This window comes from Ziziphus jujuba, chromosome 1 (genome assembly GCF_031755915.1).
Source record: "Ziziphus jujuba cultivar Dongzao chromosome 1, ASM3175591v1".
Lineage (NCBI taxonomy): Eukaryota > Viridiplantae > Streptophyta > Magnoliopsida > Rosales > Rhamnaceae > Ziziphus > Ziziphus jujuba.
In genome coordinates, this window is record NC_083379.1 from 32,546,189 (window position 1) to 32,568,870 (window position 22,682).

Below are 22,682 nucleotides of genomic sequence, written 5' to 3' on the forward strand. Positions count from 1 at the left end.
AAAAATCCAAAAGTTTACCAATTAATTGAATGTGTTTGGAGGTTTTAAAATTTCAAAATTATAAATCTTGACGCTTCAATTTTTTTTTTTTTTTTTTTTACCACATATTAGTAGAAGATAATGTATTCATCTAAATAAAATAATGATGTGGCATCACTGTGGGCCATTAGATTAAATGAATGGCTGAGGTCAAAATGATTAGATGAATCAATAAATGAGTGGCTAAGATCTGAGAGCAAGTATAAACAAGCATCTAGGCCGGCCGTCTGGTAGCCCTGCTGACGAGGCACCAGCATCCCAATTTACCAGCTGGGTTCGAACCCCATCAGCTAAAAAATATAGAAAAAAAAACACAAGGATCCAAAACATCAAATAGAGGATCTTTGTCCTTATTTTAATTAAAAATTAATATAAATCAAGTAAGGACAAATAAACTATATAAGTGAAACTAAATACAAATTAATAAAAAAAAACATTTTGTTGTATCAAACTATAAATTGTTAAATAAGTTGATACCCATAGTGCTTTTGTACAAATGACAAAACTACTTTTTAAATTTTGAATCTCTGTTTCAATATTTCAAAAAAAAAAAAAAAACTATAATTAACTAATGAATATGCTAAATAGGCTGACATATTTGTAGTTTTTAATGGTTTGTATATATTATATATACACATATATTCGAATTCAAAATTATTTTTGGAATTGAATCCAAAATTACTTTTGGAAAAAAAAAAACAAAAAAAAAGGTCGGATGTCCGCGAGCACGTTACATTATAATTTTATTCACATTCTAGCATATAAATTGCATGAGCAATCCTTTCATTTGTAATTATTTTTTTTTGAATTTTGGATTGCTATATCTGTGTGGTATAGAAATTAGCAATGTAGATATTTAGATAACATGAATATCTAATGTATTGAGAGCCAATGTTAAAATTATGCCACTGATGGTACCATCCGAGGAAAAAACAAAAAAATAAAACTATTAATGAATTAATTATATGTTTTATAATTTATTTTCTTTTTTAAAATGATTTTTTAAAGATAATTTTAATTTTAAGGTAAAGTTAGCAAAATATTTAAAAGTAGAAATTTACATTGATAATGTTTGTACATGTAAATTTGACATTTATTCTATCCGTTATCATTAAAAAATAAACTTTTAAAATAGTATACATATTTACTTATGTAACATATTAATTTTTATAATTCGCATTTTGGTCATAGATGCTCTAAGATATCTACTCTTTGACGCAAAATAGCAAATCTGTAATCTACACAATTGTTAATTATTTCAATAATGATCCAGTATAATTTATATTAATAATTAAGTAGCATACTTGATTTTTGGTCATATTATGCAAAAGGCAATGGTTAAACGGTGAAATTGCCATCATAGTAAATGAAAAGGATTCAAATTTTGCATGCGTAAAGCATGGATTAATCAAAGAAATCAATCAAATGCAACTCTCCGGCTGGCTGCCTAAGGGTCGTGATAATATTGTTTATAATTTCTTCTTATTCTCTGACAAAAATCAATTAACTGAAGACTCATGTTAAATTAAATTATCTTTTTAAAAAAAATTAAATTATCTCTTTCTTTTTTTTTTTTAAAGTTGTGGTATATATGCTTAAAAATAAAATGAACTAAAATAATAATAATATACTAATGTGTAAAGACAAAAATTTGATTTATGAAAATTTGATTATTTTTTTATATCACTAACCATGATATTATATTCGTTTATTTATAAGTCCACACCTATTTGTCATCTATGGTGTTCAACCAAGATATTTATCAAAAAAATGGTGTTCAACCAGGATGATTATTAACTGACTTTATTTAAATTTCAACTCGATCAGCATATATGTATTTATACACTAATATTCACAATAAAATTAATATAATTTTGTTTTGCAATTTTTTATATCTATACAAATTAAAGCTTAATTAGAAGTAACATATTGAGGTAGAAATTGTTCATCCAAGTTTCCTTGAAATGGTATTTTCTCTAGCTTTAAAGGCAACCAAATTACACAATATGGCCTATGGGATAGAATAACAGCAGTAATGCACAAAGTGAAACTAAATACATTTTAATTTTTCAATTTGTCTTCATGTAAACAATATGACCATTAATTGGCAACAATTTTGAAGTTTTGAGTTTAAAGGTTAAGTTTTTTATTTTAAAAAATATAATTTTCAAAATAAAAAACATCTTAAAGAATTTTAAAAAATAAAAGGTTAGATTTTTTATCCAAATGCAATGACACTTTTATAATGACTCTTTATTTTTGCATTTTTATCTCTTCCTACACCAAGGTAGTATATTAAAAAATTGAAATATAAAATCATAATCAGTAACTTAATTAAATTTGTGCATAAATAAATCCGTTAAAAATTGTATATGAACAGTATGTTTGGTCTTTTACATTTGGATTTTGAAAAGCGAAGCTCAACTCTTTATTATGATTTTTCAATTTGAATTTAATGAATCTATTAAAATTACGACAAATGAGTATAATTTTTTAAAATAAAGAAGAAAAAAAATTTTAAAATAGTGTATCTGATACGCTTTAACAATGAAGTGAATCTTTCCAAATTTTAAAAACAATAAAATAAAATAAAACAAAAGAACTAACATACAAAAACAAAAACAAAAACAAATATAAGACCAAAATAAACTATGTTTATGCTTAGTAATATTGATGCTTCACGCTTTGCAGTGACGTTGGAAACCAATTTGCATGCTGACAAAAAAATAATAAAAAAATAATCTGTAACTTTGTTTTGTAGGGATGCTAATTAAGTTACGTAAGTAAATGCTCCATTTTAGAAGGCACAATTCGACCAAAACAAAATGCAAACATCAAAATGACCAAAGTTTTCTAACACCTTTTTTAATTTCTTGATGGGTAAGTAGATAATTTCAAGCGATAACAATATTTGAGTTGAAAGTTTTGAAAAGGAAAGCCACTTTTAACTCATTATACCAATTTGACTATTATTATATATATGATTGAACTTTCGGGAATTGTATATGTAGTAAATATTTATATTCTTTATTTATTTAAATGATAGAGAAATTTCTCGTGCTAATAGAAAATTCTCTAGAAGAAGGGGTCATCTTTACCCATCCGATATAGGAGAAGAATTTACCCATTGCTTTGCTTTCTCGAATATATATATATATATATATATAAAATATATCAATTAAATTATTTTTTTATCGTAATAAAAAATTAAATTATAAAATAGTAGTAAATATGATGAAAATAATAACTTCTGCTTAAACATTTTCATCTATACTATAAAAATATAAATTTAATTATAGATATAAAAGAATTAATATAGATTCAATTATAGAGATAAAAGAATTTGTGTGAACTTGTAATTTAAAAAAAAAAAAGCATTAAATATAAAAAATATATATTAAAATCCAATTGAAAAACTTTGGTCTGTATTCAAATATTTTAGAGCAAAACTCGTATTATATCTCAAACAATTGGCAGTATCAAACAATATTGAATAAGCCATTCAACATGTTGCCAAATGGACCATCGAAACTTGTACATGTTACCATCAATTTTATCCATACCCACCATTCATGGATCATATTGTCTGTTCAAAGCATCATCCCCAAATTTGCAAGTTTTTCCAAATTTACTAATCAATGTGCATTGGATCATTCATTCAATAATTGATTCATATTTATATGATTAAATTCTTAAAATAATATAAATAAAAACATCAAAAAATCAATTTTAATATCTGACAGGATAAACATTGCTCTGCCCAAGATTTTATAAAAGAAACGTCCATTATTATTATTATTTCATACTCCGAATAATTTCCACATTAATTTCCAATCATTCAAGATCCAGCGCATACCCCTAACACCCTCTAATTTAGGAAAATGATGGAATTGTGGGCCATCCCAAACCAGTAGGCCGTAGACGTGGCATGTCAATGATTGACCCCCTCTAATCACGTTTTTTTTTTTTTTTTGAAATAAACCTAATCATTTTCTTAAACGCAAAGATATTTGTGCCACCTGGATTTGGTTTCAAAATTTCAAATATCAATTAGTCAGCAGCTTCATAAAATAAATAAATTTATTACTTGTAAATTACACATAATCACACATATGGGATATTTAATCCATGCAAGTAAATATTAACCGTCAGATTAGATCAATCAAAAGGACCCACGTGGATTCATTGTAAAGGACGTCACGCGGTGTTTTGGGAAGAAAACTTTTGGAGCGCGTAAGATCCAACCGGAAGACGTCAAAAAAATCAGTACGTGGACACAGCTCAGCTCCAATTTAATACTCAATCCAAAAATAATTGAATAGGGACGGTAAATTGCCAAACGCACTGCACGATGTGTTATTCCTGCACCCAAACCCTAATCTACACGTGCACGTCTAAAGGTTGAAATTACTCCCACTTCGTTCACAAAAAAACACACACGTTGTCGTTTGCTTCGTAATATTATAGAAAGTCCGTGAACCCTCTGGTGAGTTTTATCATATAGTGGCTAGGATTAAAGGATTGGTACAACGTGGATCTAACGTGGAAGTCACATCAACCGTGAAAAACGACGACGGAGGTATATTGCCGTTGGATAAAGTTGTAGATGACGACTCTCGAGGGATGAGATGGTGGGGCTTTTTTATTTTATTTTTTTGGGTTTGTCTAACAGGACGAGAAAGACAATAGTAAGAAGAAACTCAAAGATTTTAGGGTCGCAAGCAATGGTGTCAAATTCGTGTTACAGTTCTCTGTTTCAGACTATAAATACAGCCCCTCTTTTCCTCGGTTTACAAATACCCAAATCATTGTTAGCTTTCGCTATCACCAATTTCCCAAATCATACCATCAAGAAACGCCCTGCTTCTGGTACCACTCTTTTTGTCCCCTATTCAAAATTTCAAATCTGTTTTCTTTTTCAATTTGTTCTGTTTGGATTCTGAGAAAATTTGAAGGAAAAAAAGAAAGAAAGTTTTATTGGCTGACGAAGCTTGATTTGTTGGTTTCATATTTTGGAATTTTCAGATTTCGTTCGGATCGTTCAGTTTGCGTGTTGCCTTCCAAGGTAAACTAATAATGATCTCTGAATACGTTTTTAATTATTTCGTTAATTTATTTATTTGTTTTATTTAAACTGTTCGTGCATTTTTTTTTTGAATTTCAGAGAGGCAGCAAAGTTTCAACTCAGTATAGAAAGTTACAAGAGGAGAAGAGGGAAAAGGAGAAAGAGATGACGATCAAACCGGCGGTTCGGATCGCCGACAAGAAACTTGTGGTGAAAGAGAGGACAATCCTCACCGGCGTACCGGACAATGTGATCGCCACCTCCGGTTCGGCTTCCGGTCCGGTGGAGGGGGTTTTTGTGGGTGCGGTTTTCGGAGAAGACAACAGCAGGCACGTGGTGAGTTTAGGAACTCTAAGCGACGTACGGTTCTTAGCCTGCTTTAGGTTCAAACTGTGGTGGATGGCCCAGCGAATGGGCGACAAAGGGAGAGATATTCCTTTGGAAACCCAATTCCTATTGGTCGAGACCAAAGATGGGTCCCACCTCGAATCCGACGATGGGGACGATGACAATCAGATCGTCTACACGGTTTTCCTCCCTCTGATCGAAGGGTCTTTCCGTGCTTGCTTACAAGGCAACGATCAAGACGAACTCGAGCTATGTCTGGAAAGCGGCGACGAGGACACCAAAGCGTCGTCGTTTACTCATTCCGTTTTCATCCACTCCGGCACCGATCCCTTCACAACGATCACGGAAGCGGTCAGGTCGGTCAAACTGCATTTGAAGACTTTCCGTCAACGGCACGAGAAGAAACTCCCCGGAATAGTTGATTACTTCGGTTGGTGTACATGGGACGCTTTCTACCAGGAGGTAACCCAAGAAGGAGTCGAAGCCGGTCTCGAATCTCTCGCCGCCGGCGGAACTCCTCCTAAGTTCGTGATCATCGACGACGGTTGGCAATCCGTCGGAGTTGACACCCACGACGACGATGACGAAAAAAATCAAGAACAACAACAACAACAAAGACTGCCACGTTTAACCGGAATCAAAGAGAACTCCAAGTTCCAGAAGAAGGAAGATCCAGCGGCGGGAATCAAAAGCATCGTCAACATAGCCAAAGAGAAGCATGGTCTCAAATACGTGTACGTGTGGCACGCAATCACTGGGTACTGGGGTGGGGTCAGACCGGGAGTCAAAGAGATGGAGGAATACGGATCGTTGATGAAATATCCGATGGTGTCGAAAGGAGTGGTGGAGAATGAGCCCACATGGAGAACCGACGTACTGGCTGTGCAAGGACTGGGGCTTGTGAACCCGAAGAACGTGTACAGATTCTACAACGAGTTGCACAGCTACTTGGCGTCTGCGGGAATAGACGGAGTAAAGGTGGACGTGCAGTGTATATTGGAGACTCTGGGTGCCGGGTTAGGAGGTCGGGTGGAGTTAACCCGACAGTACCACCAAGCTCTGGACGCATCGGTGGCTCGGAACTTCCCGGACAACGGTTGCATTGCTTGTATGAGCCACAACACGGATGCTCTCTACTGTTCCAAGCAAACGGCAGTGGTTAGAGCGTCGGATGATTTCTTCCCAAGAGACCCAATGTCGCATACCATCCATATCGCTGCGGTGGCTTACAACAGCGTGTTCTTGGGAGAGTTCATGCAGCCTGATTGGGACATGTTCCACTCCTTCCATCCCGCCGGAGAGTACCATGCCTCCGCAAGAGCGATCAGCGGTGGCCCCGTTTATGTCAGGTATATATAAAAGCGTTGTTGAATTATCATTTCTTCCAAAAATTTAATGTTTGATTTATGCCATTAGAAGATAAAGATGATTATCATTACATTTATTTATTTATTTTTTTTTTTGGGGTTTGTATTTTTTGTTTGGAACAGTGATGCGCCCGGGAAACACAACTTTCAGCTGCTGAAGAAGCTTGTTTTGCCTGATGGGTCCATTCTCCGTGCCCGCTTGCCTGGAAGACCAACCAGAGACTGCTTGTTCTCGGACCCGGCTAGAGATGGAGTGAGCTTGTTGAAGATATGGAACATGAACAAGTACACTGGTGTGCTTGGCGTCTATAACTGCCAAGGTGCCGCATGGAGCACCACCGAGAGAAAGAACACCTTCCATGCAACCAAGTCAGACGCCATAACCGGCTTCGTTAAAGGTCGTGACGTCCATTTCATTTCTGAGGCTGCCACTGATTCTGACTGGAACGGTGACTGCGCCTTCTACTGTCTCCGTTCCGGGGAGCTCGTTACTCTCCCTTACAATGCCGCCATGCCAGTCTCACTTAAGGTTCTCGAGCATGATATATTCACGGTCACTCCCATCAAGGTTTTGGCTCCGGGATTTAGTTTCGCTCCCTTTGGACTGCTCAACATGTACAATGCCGGTGGAGCCATTGAAGGGTTGAGATACGAAATCAAAGAAGGTCTTAAGCTCTCGGAGTTGGAGACTGGATTCGAAGGAGAAGGGAATGGTGCGAGGGCGGAGAATCGGAGCTTGGAGCTGGTAGGCGTGGTTCATATGGAGGTCAAAGGTTGTGGAAAGTTTGGAGCTTACTCTTCGGTTAAACCAAGGAGGTGCAGAGTGGAGGCCAATGAGGTTGATTTCCAGTACGATTCTTCATCTGGGTTGGTGACTTTGAAACTGGATCGTTTGCATGATGAGGCTAAAAATGTCCATGTAGTTGAGGTTGAGTTATAAGTAGTAGATTTATTTTATATTTATTAGGTTAGATAATTGGTAGGTGGGGGGAATGAGTTTTGATGGGATGTAATTTTAATATTTTAATATATATATAAATATATTTAATTTTCGTCCAATTACTTTTCTTTTTGTTGTCACTTGCGTCCATGATGAGCGAATGTAATGTCATAGAGGAAAAGAAATTTCAATAAATTTGTTTATGTTGCCAATTTCCCATGTCTATTATGTTTTGTCTTCTGCTGTATGCTAATAGAAAATAGTGATACTGATATTTCTTTGCTGTTTGTATCTGTTTTTCTTACATGAAACTTTTATATTCCCATTTCAACACAATTTGAAGAACCAGCTTCATTCTTAGCAAGCAGCTAAGAACGGTCATTTTGATCATACAATTTTTTTTTTTTTCCAGCCGAAATCGTTTTGATCATACTAATCATACTATTATTCTTTCACCATATTATAGTTTAAATTTCATGGGAAGCACAAGAAGAAAGAAATGATTGGTTCATTTCAGAGTCCATCTAGAAAAGAACTGAAGAGGGGATACTGTCTTTTATAGAAACAAAACTAGATACAGAGGCTTCTAATAAATGCAAAGTGAAAATAGAATAGAATCAATAACATTTACACCCAACAGAATACCTGACCCTGAACTTTGCTAGTCTATAGAGGAAATCAGAATATGGAAGATGAGCCTATGATGTTTCAGATAGAAATTGTTCAAGCTTCTCAGAATAGCTGTCATCCCCGTCTTGTAGCAGAAGTAGTTGTTTCTGTTGGTTATATTCACCTTGAAGTTGCCGATTCAATCCTGTTTGTTCGTAGAACAGTTGCTTTTGGACATTCCATTCCTCAGTAATCTTCTCAACTGCATCTCCAACCATTATACTATCCTCTGCTATGTGTTTTATGTTTTCAACATCCACAACCTGGCTGGCCCCTTTAGTTTGAAAAGAAAATGAAGAAGAAGAAGAAGAAGAAAAAAGAGGAAAGATCATATTACTCAAGAATATAAATAACAAAGCAAACGACTGAATAGGAAAATCCATTATCATCGCCCAGAAAGAAAATTATAAGGGCATATGCTGTTTGGCACCAAGTACATATAGCTTATTTTACAGAGGAAAGAAGTGGAGAAGAAAGTGTAGAAAGCAAAACCTTAAATTAAAATTAAACTTTGAGAAAACGATTTAAATTTGGAATTGATTATTTGTTATTATTTTTTTTAATGCGTACTGATAAAATAGATAATTTCAGACAGCTATTTCTCTTCCATAAAAGAAATTAAGAAATAGCTCAATCATATAAAAATGCATGCCTAATAGTCACATCTTATATGGTTAGACAATAGTTGCATTGTCAAAAGTTCAATGTTAAAGACTAACTTGAATAAAGATTAACTTGAGAATTTGGTTACTAAGCTTGTATGAATGATAATATAACTTGAGGATTCGGTTACTAAGCTTGTATGAATGATAATATTGTTGCATCATATACTTTTGAGATTAGGATTAAAATGAAGGCTGGATGAAGGACTATCTTACCAAAGAGATAAACATGAAGCTTCTTAACAAAAACTAGAGTGATCAATTCAAAATCATATAAAAAGTTTCATAAACCATGTTTGATCATTTCGTAGCTGCTAAACCATGAGACTAGAAAATTACCACTGATAGCCAGCTTCTTGGCCTCTGCATATTCTGTTGACATTTTCTTTAGCACATCCAGGTCAACTTCCATGCCCTGTTAATTTTAATGGACAGATATCAGATATACATCTTACACCATAAATGCAATAGAAACAGGCGTACAATTAGGAATTTACTCAATTAAGCACATCGAAAGAATACATATTACATATCAAAATTTGACCTTTTAGGCAGTAAGTACAGAAAATAAACCGATTGAAAAGTACTGCAGTACATATACATATTTCCTATGCACACTCATAACATCTTATCTAGAAAAAAAAAAAAAAAAAAGACAATAAAATAAAAAAATTAAAAAAATTAGAAGAAAAAGGTGATAGTAAAAGATTAAGAACAGAGAAAGCCTCAGCAACAGAGATGATGTTCTATCTATTATTAAGTATGTTATTTTAGAAGGCAAGCTCAAAAGAAAGAGGCAGTGAGCTAGAGAAAGGGGAGATCTCACTGTAATAAAAATGCACGGTGAGAGGGAAAAAAGGAAGAGCTGAAGTGATGGGCATCAAAATGCAGTTAAACATATTTGGGATAACGCAACCGTCAACCAAGTTTGAAGTAACACCAATCAATGCCTGACTTCTATAACGTGACGCATGAAATATAAAAAGTTTCTATTGCCTAGTTTTTAATTAGGACTTTTCTGATTCCAAAGTGCTTTCCGCTAGAACTTCCTAAATCATTTTCTGATTTCAAATTACTGCAGCTAGAACCTCAATTAAACAAATTGACTTTTGATGGTCTGTTTAAAGAAGTTCATGAGTTTTATATGTATTAGTCGTCCACCTAATGAGAGACATCAACTTTTGATGATGCATCATGTAGGAGTTAGCTTACCATGTCCATGTGGAGGAAGTCCTCAATCCGAGTATTACCAAATAACCTGTTAGTCAGAAGAAAACCTTACTAAGAAGATGCAGGGATTAGAAGTTATCATCACTAGCATCTTAATGCAGAAGTTAAACAGAGGAAAGAACATGAAGTTGTAAAGCATACTCTTTGTATGCGACTTGAATGCGGGCATTCTGTAATTCTGTAAGTTGGTTTACTGTCTCTGAAATGGAGCCTTCATTTATGTCAACAAACCCAAATAGGAACATGTTCTTTTCAAGCATTCTCTTCACCAAAGCAGATACAACTTTTAAATTTATTTCTTTTGCATCAACAACAAGATTTTTAAGTTTCTTCAGCTCCTCTGTCAAAGTGAGAACATAAGTAAGTTGGAAAGACCAAAGAAACAGAAAGCAAAAAGACTACCACAATGGCGCTAGACACACTATATCATGCTATTTGCTTTGTAACTTTTACAATATCAAGATATCTCAAGGACGCGTGCCAAAATGAGAAATCAGATAAGAGGCTTGTTCTGGCTCTATACCCTTTAATACTAGATATATTTGGACACAATGTCTATTCTTTTGTGATATCCATGTCTCAATCAAGTCAGTCAGCTAGGCAAAAGTCCGCTAGAAATTGTAGCTGGAACTTATAAAGCACCCAGCGTAATCCTAAGAAGAACTTTAATTTTTATCAAGCAATCTGTGATTAGACTAGGCAGCAATCAGATGTAAATGCTATAGCTTAGATTAACTAAATGAAGATTACTACGCTTTAACATATATAATAAGGTTACACGATGCATAAGATTGGTAAAGTGAAAGACCCTTCAATGGTATTCTACCTCATTTGACCTAGCAGAAGTTTAAGGAGGAAGTTTAAAATTCCAGATTATAAATGATCAAATTTCAAATTCCGGATTATAAATGATCTTCTTTTTATGTTATACAGCCTCTATGAAACATATTTACCATATTATTTCAGAAAAGCAATCAATAAATAGAATTTGGAAACTAATGTTATCCATATTTGACACAAGTCATAGAAATACATACACATGCATGCATAATGATGACCAAAATATATAAAACAGAACCAAGGTTATAAATAAACCATAAACAAGATAAAGCTACTACAGAAAAAGTTCAATATAGAAAAGGTGGAACCCCATACCAAGAGATAAATAAATTTTGAAAGGAGGTTTGAATGGCTGAGTCTCATAGAGGCAATAAAGGCAATAGAGCCCACCCAGTCTGTATGATAAAGAAGCTTTACTGATCGTGTATCCTAGGTACACACGAGACATGAGAGTCATCTTGGTGCATTGAACTAATAATTATAGCATAGCAAAAACAACTGCTCTCGAAACATTGTAAAAGCCATAAACAGGGGGGGGGGGGGGGGGGGGGGGGGGGGGGAGTGGGTGTGAAGAAGTAAATCTCCACGGGCTACCATTATTTCATCAAACCATCAAGGGTGGAATCCCATATATAACAAATTGAAGTATCAAATTTCAAAAGGGTTTTCAATTATTTAGTTAGAGATGAAGCAAACCAATTGAGTGGGCGTATAAAGATTGCATGAAGAAGGCCAAGTTGGAAGAAGGAGAAGCCTCGTATATGTAAGACATCTTTCTTGAAAGCCATACTCTTTTCATATCCGCCAAAGTTGTTGACTCAACCTGCAGATCTCAGTCCACCAATACAAGAATAAGAAACTTAAATATTCATTGACACCCGCAAAAGAGAAAAAAGAAAGAAAATAAGGCATATGTTGAAGTATTATGGTACCTGAGCGAACTCATCTATAAGATCATCGATGTCCTGCTTGAACGGACTGACATCCATCAAACTCAAAGTCTTTGAACAGTTTCTCTGTCAAAGGCCACTAAGCTAGCGAATGCTTTGAATTGAAACAGAGATTGGGTATCCTGGAATTCTCTGTAACCGCCAAAGAGCTTGGATTTTCTGGAATTCTCAGTAACCGCCAAACTCTTTGAACAGTGTGAGGTGAGTTTATTTATTATTAATTTATGCAACAAAAACCCACATAAACGGGAATTAATTGTTGCTGTTTCTTCTTTGTCCAGTCACACCTTCTTCCCACTCCGGCCAAAAACTATAAATCAAGAAAATATAATTGAAGTTGTCAATTTGCAGAGCAAAGGAGAAAAAGCTTTGATAGACAGTGAGTATGGCGTATGTATGACGGTGGTGGTTTGCCGCTGGAGTTTGAAAGGGTTTCGAGTAGAGTAGAGGGTAAAGAATAAGATTAAAGACTGAATTTTTGGAGCAGAAGAAGAGGAAGCGTGACCTTTGTAAATATGGCGACTGCAAGCAAGGGCCTTCTGGGCTTGTGAGAAGCTATAGTTTTTTTTGGGTTCAAAGAGAGGGAAAGAGAACTCTTTGAACCAAGTTCCGTAAAACAGAAATGGAAAAAACAGGAGTGTTGCTAGTTACACAACCCATTTTGCTTCTCACACTGCATTCTTGTGTAAAATTACTAAAAACCTTTTATTTTTTATTTTTATTTTCAATATTTGAATAATGTTTTCTCTCTCAAACTTTGTCTTCTTTTCCAAATCTGCGTTGCTGATTATGTTGAAGCTCGCCGGATGGGTAAATGAAATTGATCTCCACCGTTCCATCTTGGTTGGAATTGCTGAAATTCATGTAAAGCTTTAATCTCCTTCTTTCTTTGGTCAATTTTATTGGAAATAGAGAGAATGTGGAGGTGGGTATAAATAAGAATCAACCATGTCGATATTGGGAACATCAACGACTATTTTCTCCTAGGGAAGACCCATAATATGCAGAGAACTTTTGAGCGGTTATGGGGAAACCCAAATCTTTGAAACTCTTTTAAAGAAGATGATGTTTCAGTATTTGAATAATTTATGCTCTTTTGGAAATTCAAATGTAGTTTGAATTGTTCAATATAAATGAAGCCTTGAATCCAAATTTTGATTTAATCGGAATGTGAATTTTAATTGGAATTTTACTTCGTCTATCAGGAAAATGCCAACCAACATAAAACCTTAAAAATCAAATTGACAAAAAGGAAAAAAAAAAAAAAAAAAAAACAAAGAAAAAGTCAAGGATTTTTAGTAATTTTACACAAAAATGCAATGTGAAAAGCAAAATGGATCGTGTAAATAGCAACACCCAAAAAAACAATACAAATCTTAACGGTGTCTGCAGGCAGAGGTCCAGCCAAATTCCTACTATTTTTAATTTTTTTTTTATTATTATTTTTTATGCCAATTACTGCTTTCATTCATGTACCGTGTAATTAATAAAAGGCAACAAAGTCTTGTTGTTATGAGGCTCTTTTGTTATAATTCTATCTTTTGGTTATGCATTTTAATGTTACTTGGCTTCTTGTTTCTATTCTCCAACTCTACTATTGCATGTTAATTTTTTCTGTTAAGAGATTTGGTTATTAAATATTACTACAACAGCTGAGCGAATACCAAGTATTTCCTGGTGTACTGAAAATTTTACTTGACAAAGCTTGTACACTTTCTAATTGTCTGTCACGTACATCGCCTTCTCAAACACTCTCAACCATCGAAGATGGGGGTGGGAAAAGAATGTTTAGAGTTAAATCTGGAGTGGGGGACAAGCAGCAGATTCAGGACTTTCATATTTGTACATCTCCTTTCAGTAAAATATGCACCAGCAAGCCAAGTTCGACATCCCAAACTGCATGTAACAATCAAAATCTAACACTAGAAACTAATATCATGTCCAAGCATATGAAAGATCTCTTAGGATGCTACAAAAGATAAAACCTAATTACGAAACAGATAAAAAGCTACGGTAAATGATACAGCAGCTACCAACATATACTGTCTGTGCCTGGGCAACCTGACATTATACAACATTACACAATAAGAAGGTTGCAAAAGCTAGAAGCTAAAGCTAATTAATATTCCATTCTCACAGGTGCATTTGAAACATCAGAAGAGGTTCCATACTGCAACCAATCCTTGGCACATATAAGGGCTTCCACTGTCTCAGGTCGCAAGGAACTTCGGTACCTGTCCATCTCTTTGATGGAGGTGTCAAATACAGCATCAGTAGCAACTGTAGATACTGGTATCGACAATATATCACGAGCCATCTTCGAAAGCGTAGGATACTTCAGTTTGTTTAATTTCCACCAACCCAACACATCAAACTCTTGGACACGAGGCAATAGAGATTCATCCAAATACTGATCCAACTCCGACTTCATTTGTTGGCTGGTGGTTTCCATGATGTAGACATCAAAATCTGTTAGTCCATTGTCTGACAAGAGATTTCCTCCTTGTTCATCAGTCTTGTTGTTGGCTCCTGCATTTCCGTCTTCTGCATAAGTAGGTGTCAGTGGTAGAGGCAGTGCTACATATTCATGAAAGAGCTCATGAATGCCATCGTCAACAATCTTGATATAGGTGGGAGCGTCATCACCAAAGATTTTGTTGAAACTGAACTCAACAAGCTTCATCTTGAACCGAGGATCCATAGCTACTGCAGTAGCCAAAGCCAGGCTACAATCCTTCCAGTATTTAATAATTTTTTCTTGCATTGTTTTAGCCAGAGAGCTGATGAAAGGATCCTCACTTGTAACTGCACGAGTCAGCTCTGACTGAATCTTCCACACTTCATGGAAGAAGATAATTGCAGTTGGGTTAGTAGTAGTGGTAAGGATGTTGGCTGCATCGAAAAGAAGTTTCAAGTATGTGCAGATAGTCTCAACTTGTTTCCAATCTTCCATAGATGGGGCTTCCTTGTAATCAGGATCAGATGTATCCAAGCAAGAAAACACTTCTTTTAATTCAGAAGCAGCCACCAGCATTTGATATGTTGTATTCCATTTAGTTTGGTCATCAAGAAATAGCATCCTATCACTTGGGACTTGAAGCTGTTGCTTGAGCTCAAGAAACTTTTCCTCATGGGATTCTGATGTTTTCACATACTTGACACTTTTCCGGATTTTCTTGACTATATCTTGCCCTGCTCCTAATACATCTTTTGCAATGCTGCTAAAAGTACGGGCAACACAATTCCCAAGACATAATTGACCATTGAGGATGAGTGGGTTCTTGATAGAGAGTAAAGGCCTTATATTTTCAAAAGCAGTTTCACTCAGTGGCTGATTGTAAGTGACTGAAAATAATTTGTTCTCCAAACTCCAATCATGAAGACAAACAGCAACGGCATGGCTAAGAGCAGTGTCCGAGTCAGGATATGGTTCCATCACAACATTGAGAAGACGCTTTTGCAGCTTCCAATCACTATCAATGAAGTGTCCAGTAATAAACACAAAACCTACACTTTGACTTGAAGTCCACATGTCTAGGGTAAGGCAAAAGCGTCCAGGTATGCCATCAATAAACTTTATAAGATTCTGCTTTTCCATTAGGTAAGTAGCAACACAATCCCCTTGGACAGTGTTGAAGCTCACCATGTTGAACCGTGGCTGAAGATTCTGGACAAAAGCCAAAAATCCTGGATGCTCAACCATGTGAAGTGGGTAGTCATGCATAATGATCATCCTTGCAATCTCATGGCGGCAACGATCTGCATCAAACATAATGTTTGGCAGATTAGGCGTTCTATAACGCCGTTTTGGCATTTCAGAACCATTGCCACTCATCCTCGTGGGAGGCGTATATGGTGATGATTGGCTCTTGTCATGACAGGTCCCCTTGGCAATATGCCGTTTGAGGTGGCTGGTACCTGCCACTTTAGAACCTGTACTGTAAGCAAAAGTTTGCTTGCATTGCTTACAGCATGCCCTCCTACATCCAGCACTAACATTTTCAATGGTGAAATGCTCCCAGACTATGGATTTCTTTTTCCTCCGCTTGTTAGGCTGTCCTTCAATATTGTTCACCTCATTATTTTCATATGAGCTCGGTGTCTTGTCTTCATAAAGGGTTAGCATCTTGACTTCTTCAGGGGTTGCTACCTTCTCTTCATCAGGGGTAGCCATCTTGTCTTCAACAGGGCTACTGTCAATCTTGTCTTCAACAGAAGTGGCCATCTTCAACTTCAGAAGTGAGTTACCCTGATATTCAAAACAGGGTCAGTCATTGAAATTTATTGGAAACAGTAATGTATTTAGTTCGAATGCTAAAATATATGACAAACATAGAGGTCTAAATTGAAGAAACCTAGCATACATGTCAAGCATGAAACTAATGATGCAAATAAATGCTTATGAAAAAAATATGTAAAATAAATGAACAAAAATTACTAGCAGATTAACGTCTAGGGGTACAGAGCTAACAGAAAACAAACAACAGGAACGATCACAATCATCATTTTTTTTCAAGAGCTACAATTCATCTAAATGCGCATAAGCAAAAGGTTAGAATGGAAGATATATCAATTGACAGTTGCAACAAAAGTTATCCTTCTTGGTTTGTGAGTGATTGTATTTTCTTTTCTTATAATTACTTTTAATTAATCATTTGTTCTTGTGGTTGACTGGGGAAAGTGGGGAGGTTGCTTAATAGAATAAAATCTTAAACTAGAACCAGAAATGCCTTCTTCTTCAATCCATCTTAACACAACAAAAAAAGCATTATTAATACAATCTAATCCACGCCTGAACCATTAATTATTATGATATAAGAAATTTTTTTATACATGATCCTGAAAGTAACCAAAAACAAAACTAATAATTTTGTTATACACTAGATACAACCAGATATTTAATGAATAAGTATCCATTTAGAAAATGTAGTAAGAGCATTAATTAATAATTTACAAATCCACATCAAAACAAGATTGTATTATTAAGGGACAAAAGCCATCAAAGTGCATGCTGGTTTGAAGAATTTTTAGGCTGCAACCAGCAATTTATGCAATTGCCATAAGCTTACAGCTGAACAGGTGCACTTCATGCATGCATGTGCCATATTTCTCAGCAGTTAATCGTATAATCAGCATGAAATCGTTGATATGCAAAGCAGTAACAAAGACATGAAGAGCTGACTCAACAACATATTTGACTTCAAAGCTTGCAAACTGGATAGAACGAATTAGTCCACTTCAGTTTTCATTAGCCATATTTGCTTGTTACCGAAGCTACTGGCAAAACAAACGGCTTACAAGTTTTTGGTTCTTAAATTATCGTTCGGGATGATACGGGCGTGGGAGGCTTAGTGTCTTTTGCATTTTAATACGTATGGACTCTCCAAACCAGCATCCAACATTTTATCAAAGTTACGTATCCCATCATTACCAAAAAAGAAAGTTATATACCAAATCAAAGCCAATATCGGACCCACTACTGGGCTGGGCTGGGCCCACCAGGCCCAAATAGCCTTAGACCAAAAAAATGAACAAGTCAACCCAACTGGCTTGACCAAGCCAAGATTTAATACACTCCATCAGATGAAAAATCCCAACTTGGATCTTCAACCGGAAATCAAGATGAGCTCGAGCCTACCATGGAACCACCTGGGTCAAGATCAAACATGGGAATACAATACCTTCTAACGGGCTGAAAGTATTCCCAAATGCTAAAAACAACATCAACAAGGTTAACGATCTACGGTTTCGATCAAGCTTGGGCTTCAAATATTCATGAACAGAAGCCCAGATCAGACAAAAGAAAAAAGAAAAAAAAAATAAAACAAACCATTCATCACGAAGACGAAGCAGATGATCTGGAAACAAAAAAAGATTTAAAAACAAAAATTGACAAAACTAAAATCAACTCTCTTTAATCCCCAACTAAAACCCACCCCCCAACCCCCAAAAAAAAAAAAAAAAAAAAACAAACCGCAACAATTCAGCTACGAATTTGAAAATGAAACCCTAACTAAACACCCAAAAACAAAAATCGAACGCAAATCGAGAAAAAATAAAAATAAAAATTCAGAGAAGAACCAAAAAAAAAAAAAAAAGAGAGAAAGAGACGAAACAAGCCCTCTCAACAACCAAATAGAAAACTACGGTCAAAGCTTTGAAGGAAAAAAAAAAAAAACAAAGAACAAATTTTACCGATGATTCGGAAAGAGATCCAGACGGAAAGAGATCGGTGGTCGCGAACGCTGAAGCTCGGGACGGAGCTTCAGTGTCTCTTGGAGTGGGTGAGATCTAGGGTTTTGCAGAGGTCGGGCCGGAGAGGAGGGAAGAGAGAGAGAGAGAGAGGAGAGAGAAAGAGGGAGGAGAGGGAGGGAGAGAGAGATTGGGCTTTGGAAGCCAACCCGAGAAAGTAATTGGACCTTAAGGATGATAGTAGTGGTTGGGACTTTTGGGACTCGTTTTGTTAAAGGGATAAGATTTGGGGTTTTGGAGGGTTAGATTGAAAAAAAAATAGGGCGTGCTATTATTTTTTGGGCATGGACTTTTGCTTCGCTTTGAGAGTTTCGGGTCCAATTATTAAGATTTCTTCTTTGTTTTTGTCTTTTTTTTTTTTTTTTTTTTTAAGTCCTTTGTTTTTCTTTTTTATTAATTTTATCAAATTATACTTTCATAACCGAACCACACGAAGCCCACCGTCTCATAACGTAACGTAACTAGTCAGCTAGGTTAAACTTCGGTTCTGTTCTTTCGGGTCCGTACGTTTGGGGCATGTAGCCCACCGAATATAAATGGACTATTTATCCGGGTTGGGGTCCACATGGAAGTTGGCTTTCATTTTAGCTCTTTTTTTTTTTTGAAAAAAAAATTATATATATATATATATATATATATTTTTGGCCCAATAATTTATCCTAGGATTTGAAATCCGAGATGCTGGTTGTGAGGCTTACACCTCAGTCTCATCCAACTGGGTTTGATTCTTTCTTACCCATGCTTATATTCTGGTTCATGGTCTGCTTAGTTGTGAATGTGACGGCCAATATGATACATGACCCAATTTGGTAATTATAATATCTCTAAGCTTATATGGTAGGATTTTTCTATTTTTCAATGAGGTAAATAAGTAATCATCCCGACAAAACTAAAGTTACCCAAAAAAAAAAAAAAAAAAATTTAAATCCCAACAAGTGAGGATTATATATATATATATATATATGTATATATTTGTAAATCTGGATTATATATTTATTTTCAAGGTTTCTCCAACAAATTTACTCCATAATTCTAATTGTAATTTGATGCTTTTGACTTATAGTATTTTGTGATTGAGCCATCTAACTTTTAAAAGTAACAATTAATGTTCTTGTTAAAAAAAGGAAAAAGATAGTGGTTGCTTACGGTTTTGCATGCTTCCCCACTCTAAAGTATTAGGCAGGGATTATGAATTACTTAGAAATGAAATTTATTAAATAAATAAGTTTCCTTGGCTAATAGCCGGTAACTTTAATGAAATTGGTAATGTTAACGAGTTTGGAGACTACTTGTATGTCTATTCTCCAAGATAAGTTGAGGGGTTGGAATAGAAATGTCTTTGGTAATATTTTTATTAAGAAAAAGAGATGGCCAAAATTAGTGGAGTTAAGAAGAAACTATGTTCTGTGAGGAGTCAATTTCTTTCTTTTAGAGCTTGAAAAGAATCTTACGGCAGAATATAATTGAATTTTGGAGCAAGAAGAGTGTTTTTGGACCAAAAGTTAAGAATTAATTAGTTGCAGGGAGTAGATAGGAATACTAAGTTTTTCCATCTCGCAACTCTAATTAGAAGAAGAAGGAATAAGGTGAAAATACTGAAAAATGATACAGATGAGTGGATTTATGATAAATCTGGATTGAAGCATATGGCAGTGAAATTCTTTGCTAATTTGTATATAAATGAAATGCATTTTAACAGGAACTTGATGCCTAACATATTCCCTGTGATTTTTGAAGAGGATGCAATGGCTATGAATAAGAATGTGGAAAACTAGGAAATCAAGAAAGCTTAATTTGATGTTGGAGCTGGGAAGGCCCTTGGCTCAAATTGTTTTTCAGCAGCTATTTTTCAACATTTTTGGGATATTTTTGGTTCTCAGATTTGCAACATGGTAAAGAATGTTGTTGCCATCGGAAAAATTCCTAAAGGTTTGGATGAGACCTTAAATTTCAATCATTCTTAAGGTGGATTGTCTTTAAAGTATGGCTAACTTTAAACCAATAAGTCTTTGTAGCACTCTTTACAAAGTAATTAGTAAAGTGATTGTTCAAAAGACTTAGACCAGTTATGAATAAGTTAATTTGTCCAAATCAAGTCAATTTCACTCTGAGAGGATAAATAATAGACAACATTGTGGTAACTCAGGAAATGCTAAGTCATTTTAATAACTCTAAGTCAAAGAAGGAGATGATTATATGAAAGATTCACCTTGAAAAAGCCTATGATTTGCTTAATTGGAGGTGTGTGGAAGAAGTCTTTAATGAAATAGGAATTTTTGATAAATTGAGATATTATTGAATGTGTGAAATTCAATAATATGCGGATTATTTGGAATGGTGAGGTTACTAAACCTTTTACTATTAGTAGAGGCATAAGATAGGGAGATCTTGTTTTCTCCCTATCTTCTTGTGCTATCTATTGAAAAATTATCTCATATTATTTTCAAGCATGTGGTGAGTGGAAACTGGAAGTCCGTGAAAGTTTCTAAAAATGGTCCTGAAGTTACTCATTTTATGTTTGTAGATGATTTATTACTTTTCTTATAAACTAATGATGATTAGGTTAAACTTGTTCTTAAAGTTCCTTGAGAAGTTATGATATGCTTTTAGTTAGAAAGTAAGTTTTATTGAATCCAAGATATTTTTTTCTAAGCATATTGCAAGATTAGTTAAGAATGCTATAGGGAGATCTAACTTTCTTATTGCTAAGGATTTGGGTACCCGACTAGAAGTGTGTAAGCGAAAACACTGAACTCCAAGGGGTGAATTGTGATGATCAGTGTGGGCGGGTGTGGATGATAGTGGTAGGCTACATGGTGTTTAATCTCATATCGTCCGGGTGTAGATTAGGAGATGATTTAAATATAATAATAGTCACTCTTATAATGCTGAGGCCTTTTTAGAGCGTTGACTTCAAGATTCGAAAGAATTCTAAGTTTAAGCATCCTTAGCTGAGAGCGATTTTAGAATGGATAACCTTTTGGAAAATTTTGAATAAAAAACCCCCATATTGAGTAAAGTGGTTAGATTAGGGACAATATTAGTAGAGAGTGATAGATTTGCCAATGGAAACGGGGTGTTACACTAGGAAAGCTAATAATATGAATAGGACTCTCCTTATGAAAATGGCTTGGAGAATTTTGCAAGATAATGCTATCAATGGAATGGTATGAGGTTGAAATTGAAATTTCTGAAAGAGGGATTAGTTTAGAGAACTGTGAGCTCTTTGAATACAAACTTTTAGGAGGATAAATGGTGCAAAGACACAGTTTTGAAAGATTTTACTATTGAAAACTTTAACATAAACTAGGTGCTTAAAGTAAAGGATCTGATTTATGAAAGTTCTTAGATGTGACTAAATTAAGTCAATTAGTGTCATAGGAGGTGATTAAAGATATAGTTGGTATTTTAGTGGCTACTATTGATTATATTCATTGTAAGTTAATATGGGGAAGGATTGCTAATGGGGCTTTCAGTGTGAAATCAACTTATTTTACCATTGAGAGTAGGTTGGATAATTGTAAAGGCTAAGAGTGAAATTGTACTAGGAATTAAGAAGTGATTCCAATAGTGCATATGTTTTGTTGGATGATGATTCAAGAAAGCTTTTGACTAATATGAATAGATAAAAAAGTAAACCTTATAACATGTCATGTTAATTTGTGTTCGTTCGTATCGTGTTCATGTGAAATTCAATACGAACATGCCCTGTTAAACTTTCATATGATAATAAGTAAAACCGAACACATCCGTTAAATTATTATGTAACCCATCATTTGACACGTTAACTTGTTAATAATATATGCAAAATTGAAAATTCAAATTTGATTTAAGTTTCAAACAATAAAATGACTTTTTTTTTTTTTAGATTTTAAATCTTGCAAATAGACTTTTTTGTTTTTAGATTTTTTTAAAAATAAATTGGAAAAGAAAAAATCAATACATGTTTAAATAATAAACTAAACATTTTTAATATTATAAAATTTGCATTATTATAAAAATACTCTTTGATAATAGGGTTAATGAGTTTATCATATGTAATCATGTTTTATCCATAGACTGGCTAACGTATTGGGTCTTATTAGTATAATACTCTGATCCAAGAAAATGCTTCGAATTTGCACTTTTGATCAAATTTGACCAGAATTGATGGAGGTTGACCACGTGGGTTCCATAATTGACTTTTTACTACGAGAGGAATTTCGCTTTGATTGAGACACTATGGTGAACTACTTGTCAACCCGAGTTTGTAAACTAGTAGTACGTCAAAATTGGAGCTGAGATTAAAGAATTATGATCATAACAAGGTGCAGTCTGGAT

The 22,682-nt window shown here is 34.9% G+C and overlaps 3 protein-coding genes across 5 annotated transcripts; 1 reads left to right on the top strand and 2 right to left on the bottom strand.

The window, feature by feature from the left end:
• Nucleotides 1–4,726: 4,726 nt before the first annotated feature.
• LOC107428182 (probable galactinol--sucrose galactosyltransferase 6) lies at nucleotides 4,727–7,971 on the top strand. Of its 2 annotated transcripts, XM_016038670.4 has the most exons (4): nucleotides 4,727–4,908; nucleotides 5,065–5,104; nucleotides 5,204–6,801; nucleotides 6,943–7,971. In XM_016038670.4, the coding sequence occupies exons 3-4, from the start codon at nucleotides 5,270–5,272 to the stop codon at nucleotides 7,757–7,759; spliced, it is 2,349 nt and encodes a 782-aa protein (XP_015894156.1). In that variant the 5' UTR covers nucleotides 4,727–4,908; nucleotides 5,065–5,104; nucleotides 5,204–5,269; the 3' UTR covers nucleotides 7,760–7,971. The 2 variants fall into 2 exon arrangements, with proteins under 2 accessions (XP_015894156.1, XP_060673746.1); XM_060817763.1 differs by having other exon boundaries at nucleotides 4,727–5,104.
• LOC107428195 (uncharacterized) lies at nucleotides 7,838–13,196 on the bottom strand. The gene is made up of 7 exons (XM_016038690.4): nucleotides 12,093–13,196; nucleotides 11,857–11,983; nucleotides 11,476–11,589; nucleotides 10,462–10,660; nucleotides 10,303–10,348; nucleotides 9,430–9,505; nucleotides 7,838–8,702 (listed from the first exon to the last, which is right to left on the bottom strand). Exons 1-7 carry the CDS (start codon nucleotides 12,147–12,149, stop codon nucleotides 8,458–8,460), a joined length of 864 nt encoding a protein of 287 aa, XP_015894176.1. The 5' UTR covers nucleotides 12,150–13,196; the 3' UTR covers nucleotides 7,838–8,457.
• Nucleotides 13,197–13,916: 720 nt separating this feature from the next.
• On the bottom strand, nucleotides 13,917–18,674 carry LOC107428097 (zinc finger BED domain-containing protein DAYSLEEPER). 2 transcript variants are annotated; one of them, XM_048478087.2, is made up of 2 exons: nucleotides 18,306–18,674; nucleotides 13,917–16,359 (listed from the first exon to the last, which is right to left on the bottom strand). In XM_048478087.2, the coding sequence occupies exon 2, from the start codon at nucleotides 16,333–16,335 to the stop codon at nucleotides 14,230–14,232; it is 2,106 nt and encodes a 701-aa protein (XP_048334044.2). In that variant the 5' UTR covers nucleotides 16,336–16,359; nucleotides 18,306–18,674; the 3' UTR covers nucleotides 13,917–14,229. The 2 variants fall into 2 exon arrangements, with proteins under 2 accessions (XP_048334044.2, XP_048334047.2); XM_048478090.2 differs by lacking the exon at nucleotides 18,306–18,674 and adding an exon at nucleotides 17,562–18,033.
• Nucleotides 18,675–22,682: the final 4,008 nt, after the last annotated feature.

Coding starts and splice junctions, on each gene's coding strand:
- LOC107428182 (XM_060817763.1), top strand. CDS start 5,270: ATGACGATCAAACCGGCGGTTCGGATCGCCGACAAGAAACTTGTGGTG. Junction 6,802..6,942: donor GGTGGCCCCGTTTATGTCAG/GTATATATAAAA, acceptor TGTTTGGAACAG/TGATGCGCCCGGGAAACACA.
- LOC107428195 (XM_016038690.4), bottom strand. CDS start 12,149: ATGGATGTCAGTCCGTTCAAGCAGGACATCGATGATCTTATAGATGAG. Junction 11,590..11,856: donor TTTATACGCCCACTCAATTG/GTTTGCTTCATC, acceptor GTGTGTACCTAG/GATACACGATCAGTAAAGCT. Junction 10,661..11,475: donor CAAAATTTATTTATCTCTTG/GTATGGGGTTCC, acceptor TCACTTTGACAG/AGGAGCTGAAGAAACTTAAA.
- LOC107428097 (XM_048478087.2), bottom strand. CDS start 16,335: ATGGCCACTTCTGTTGAAGACAAGATTGACAGTAGCCCTGTTGAAGAC.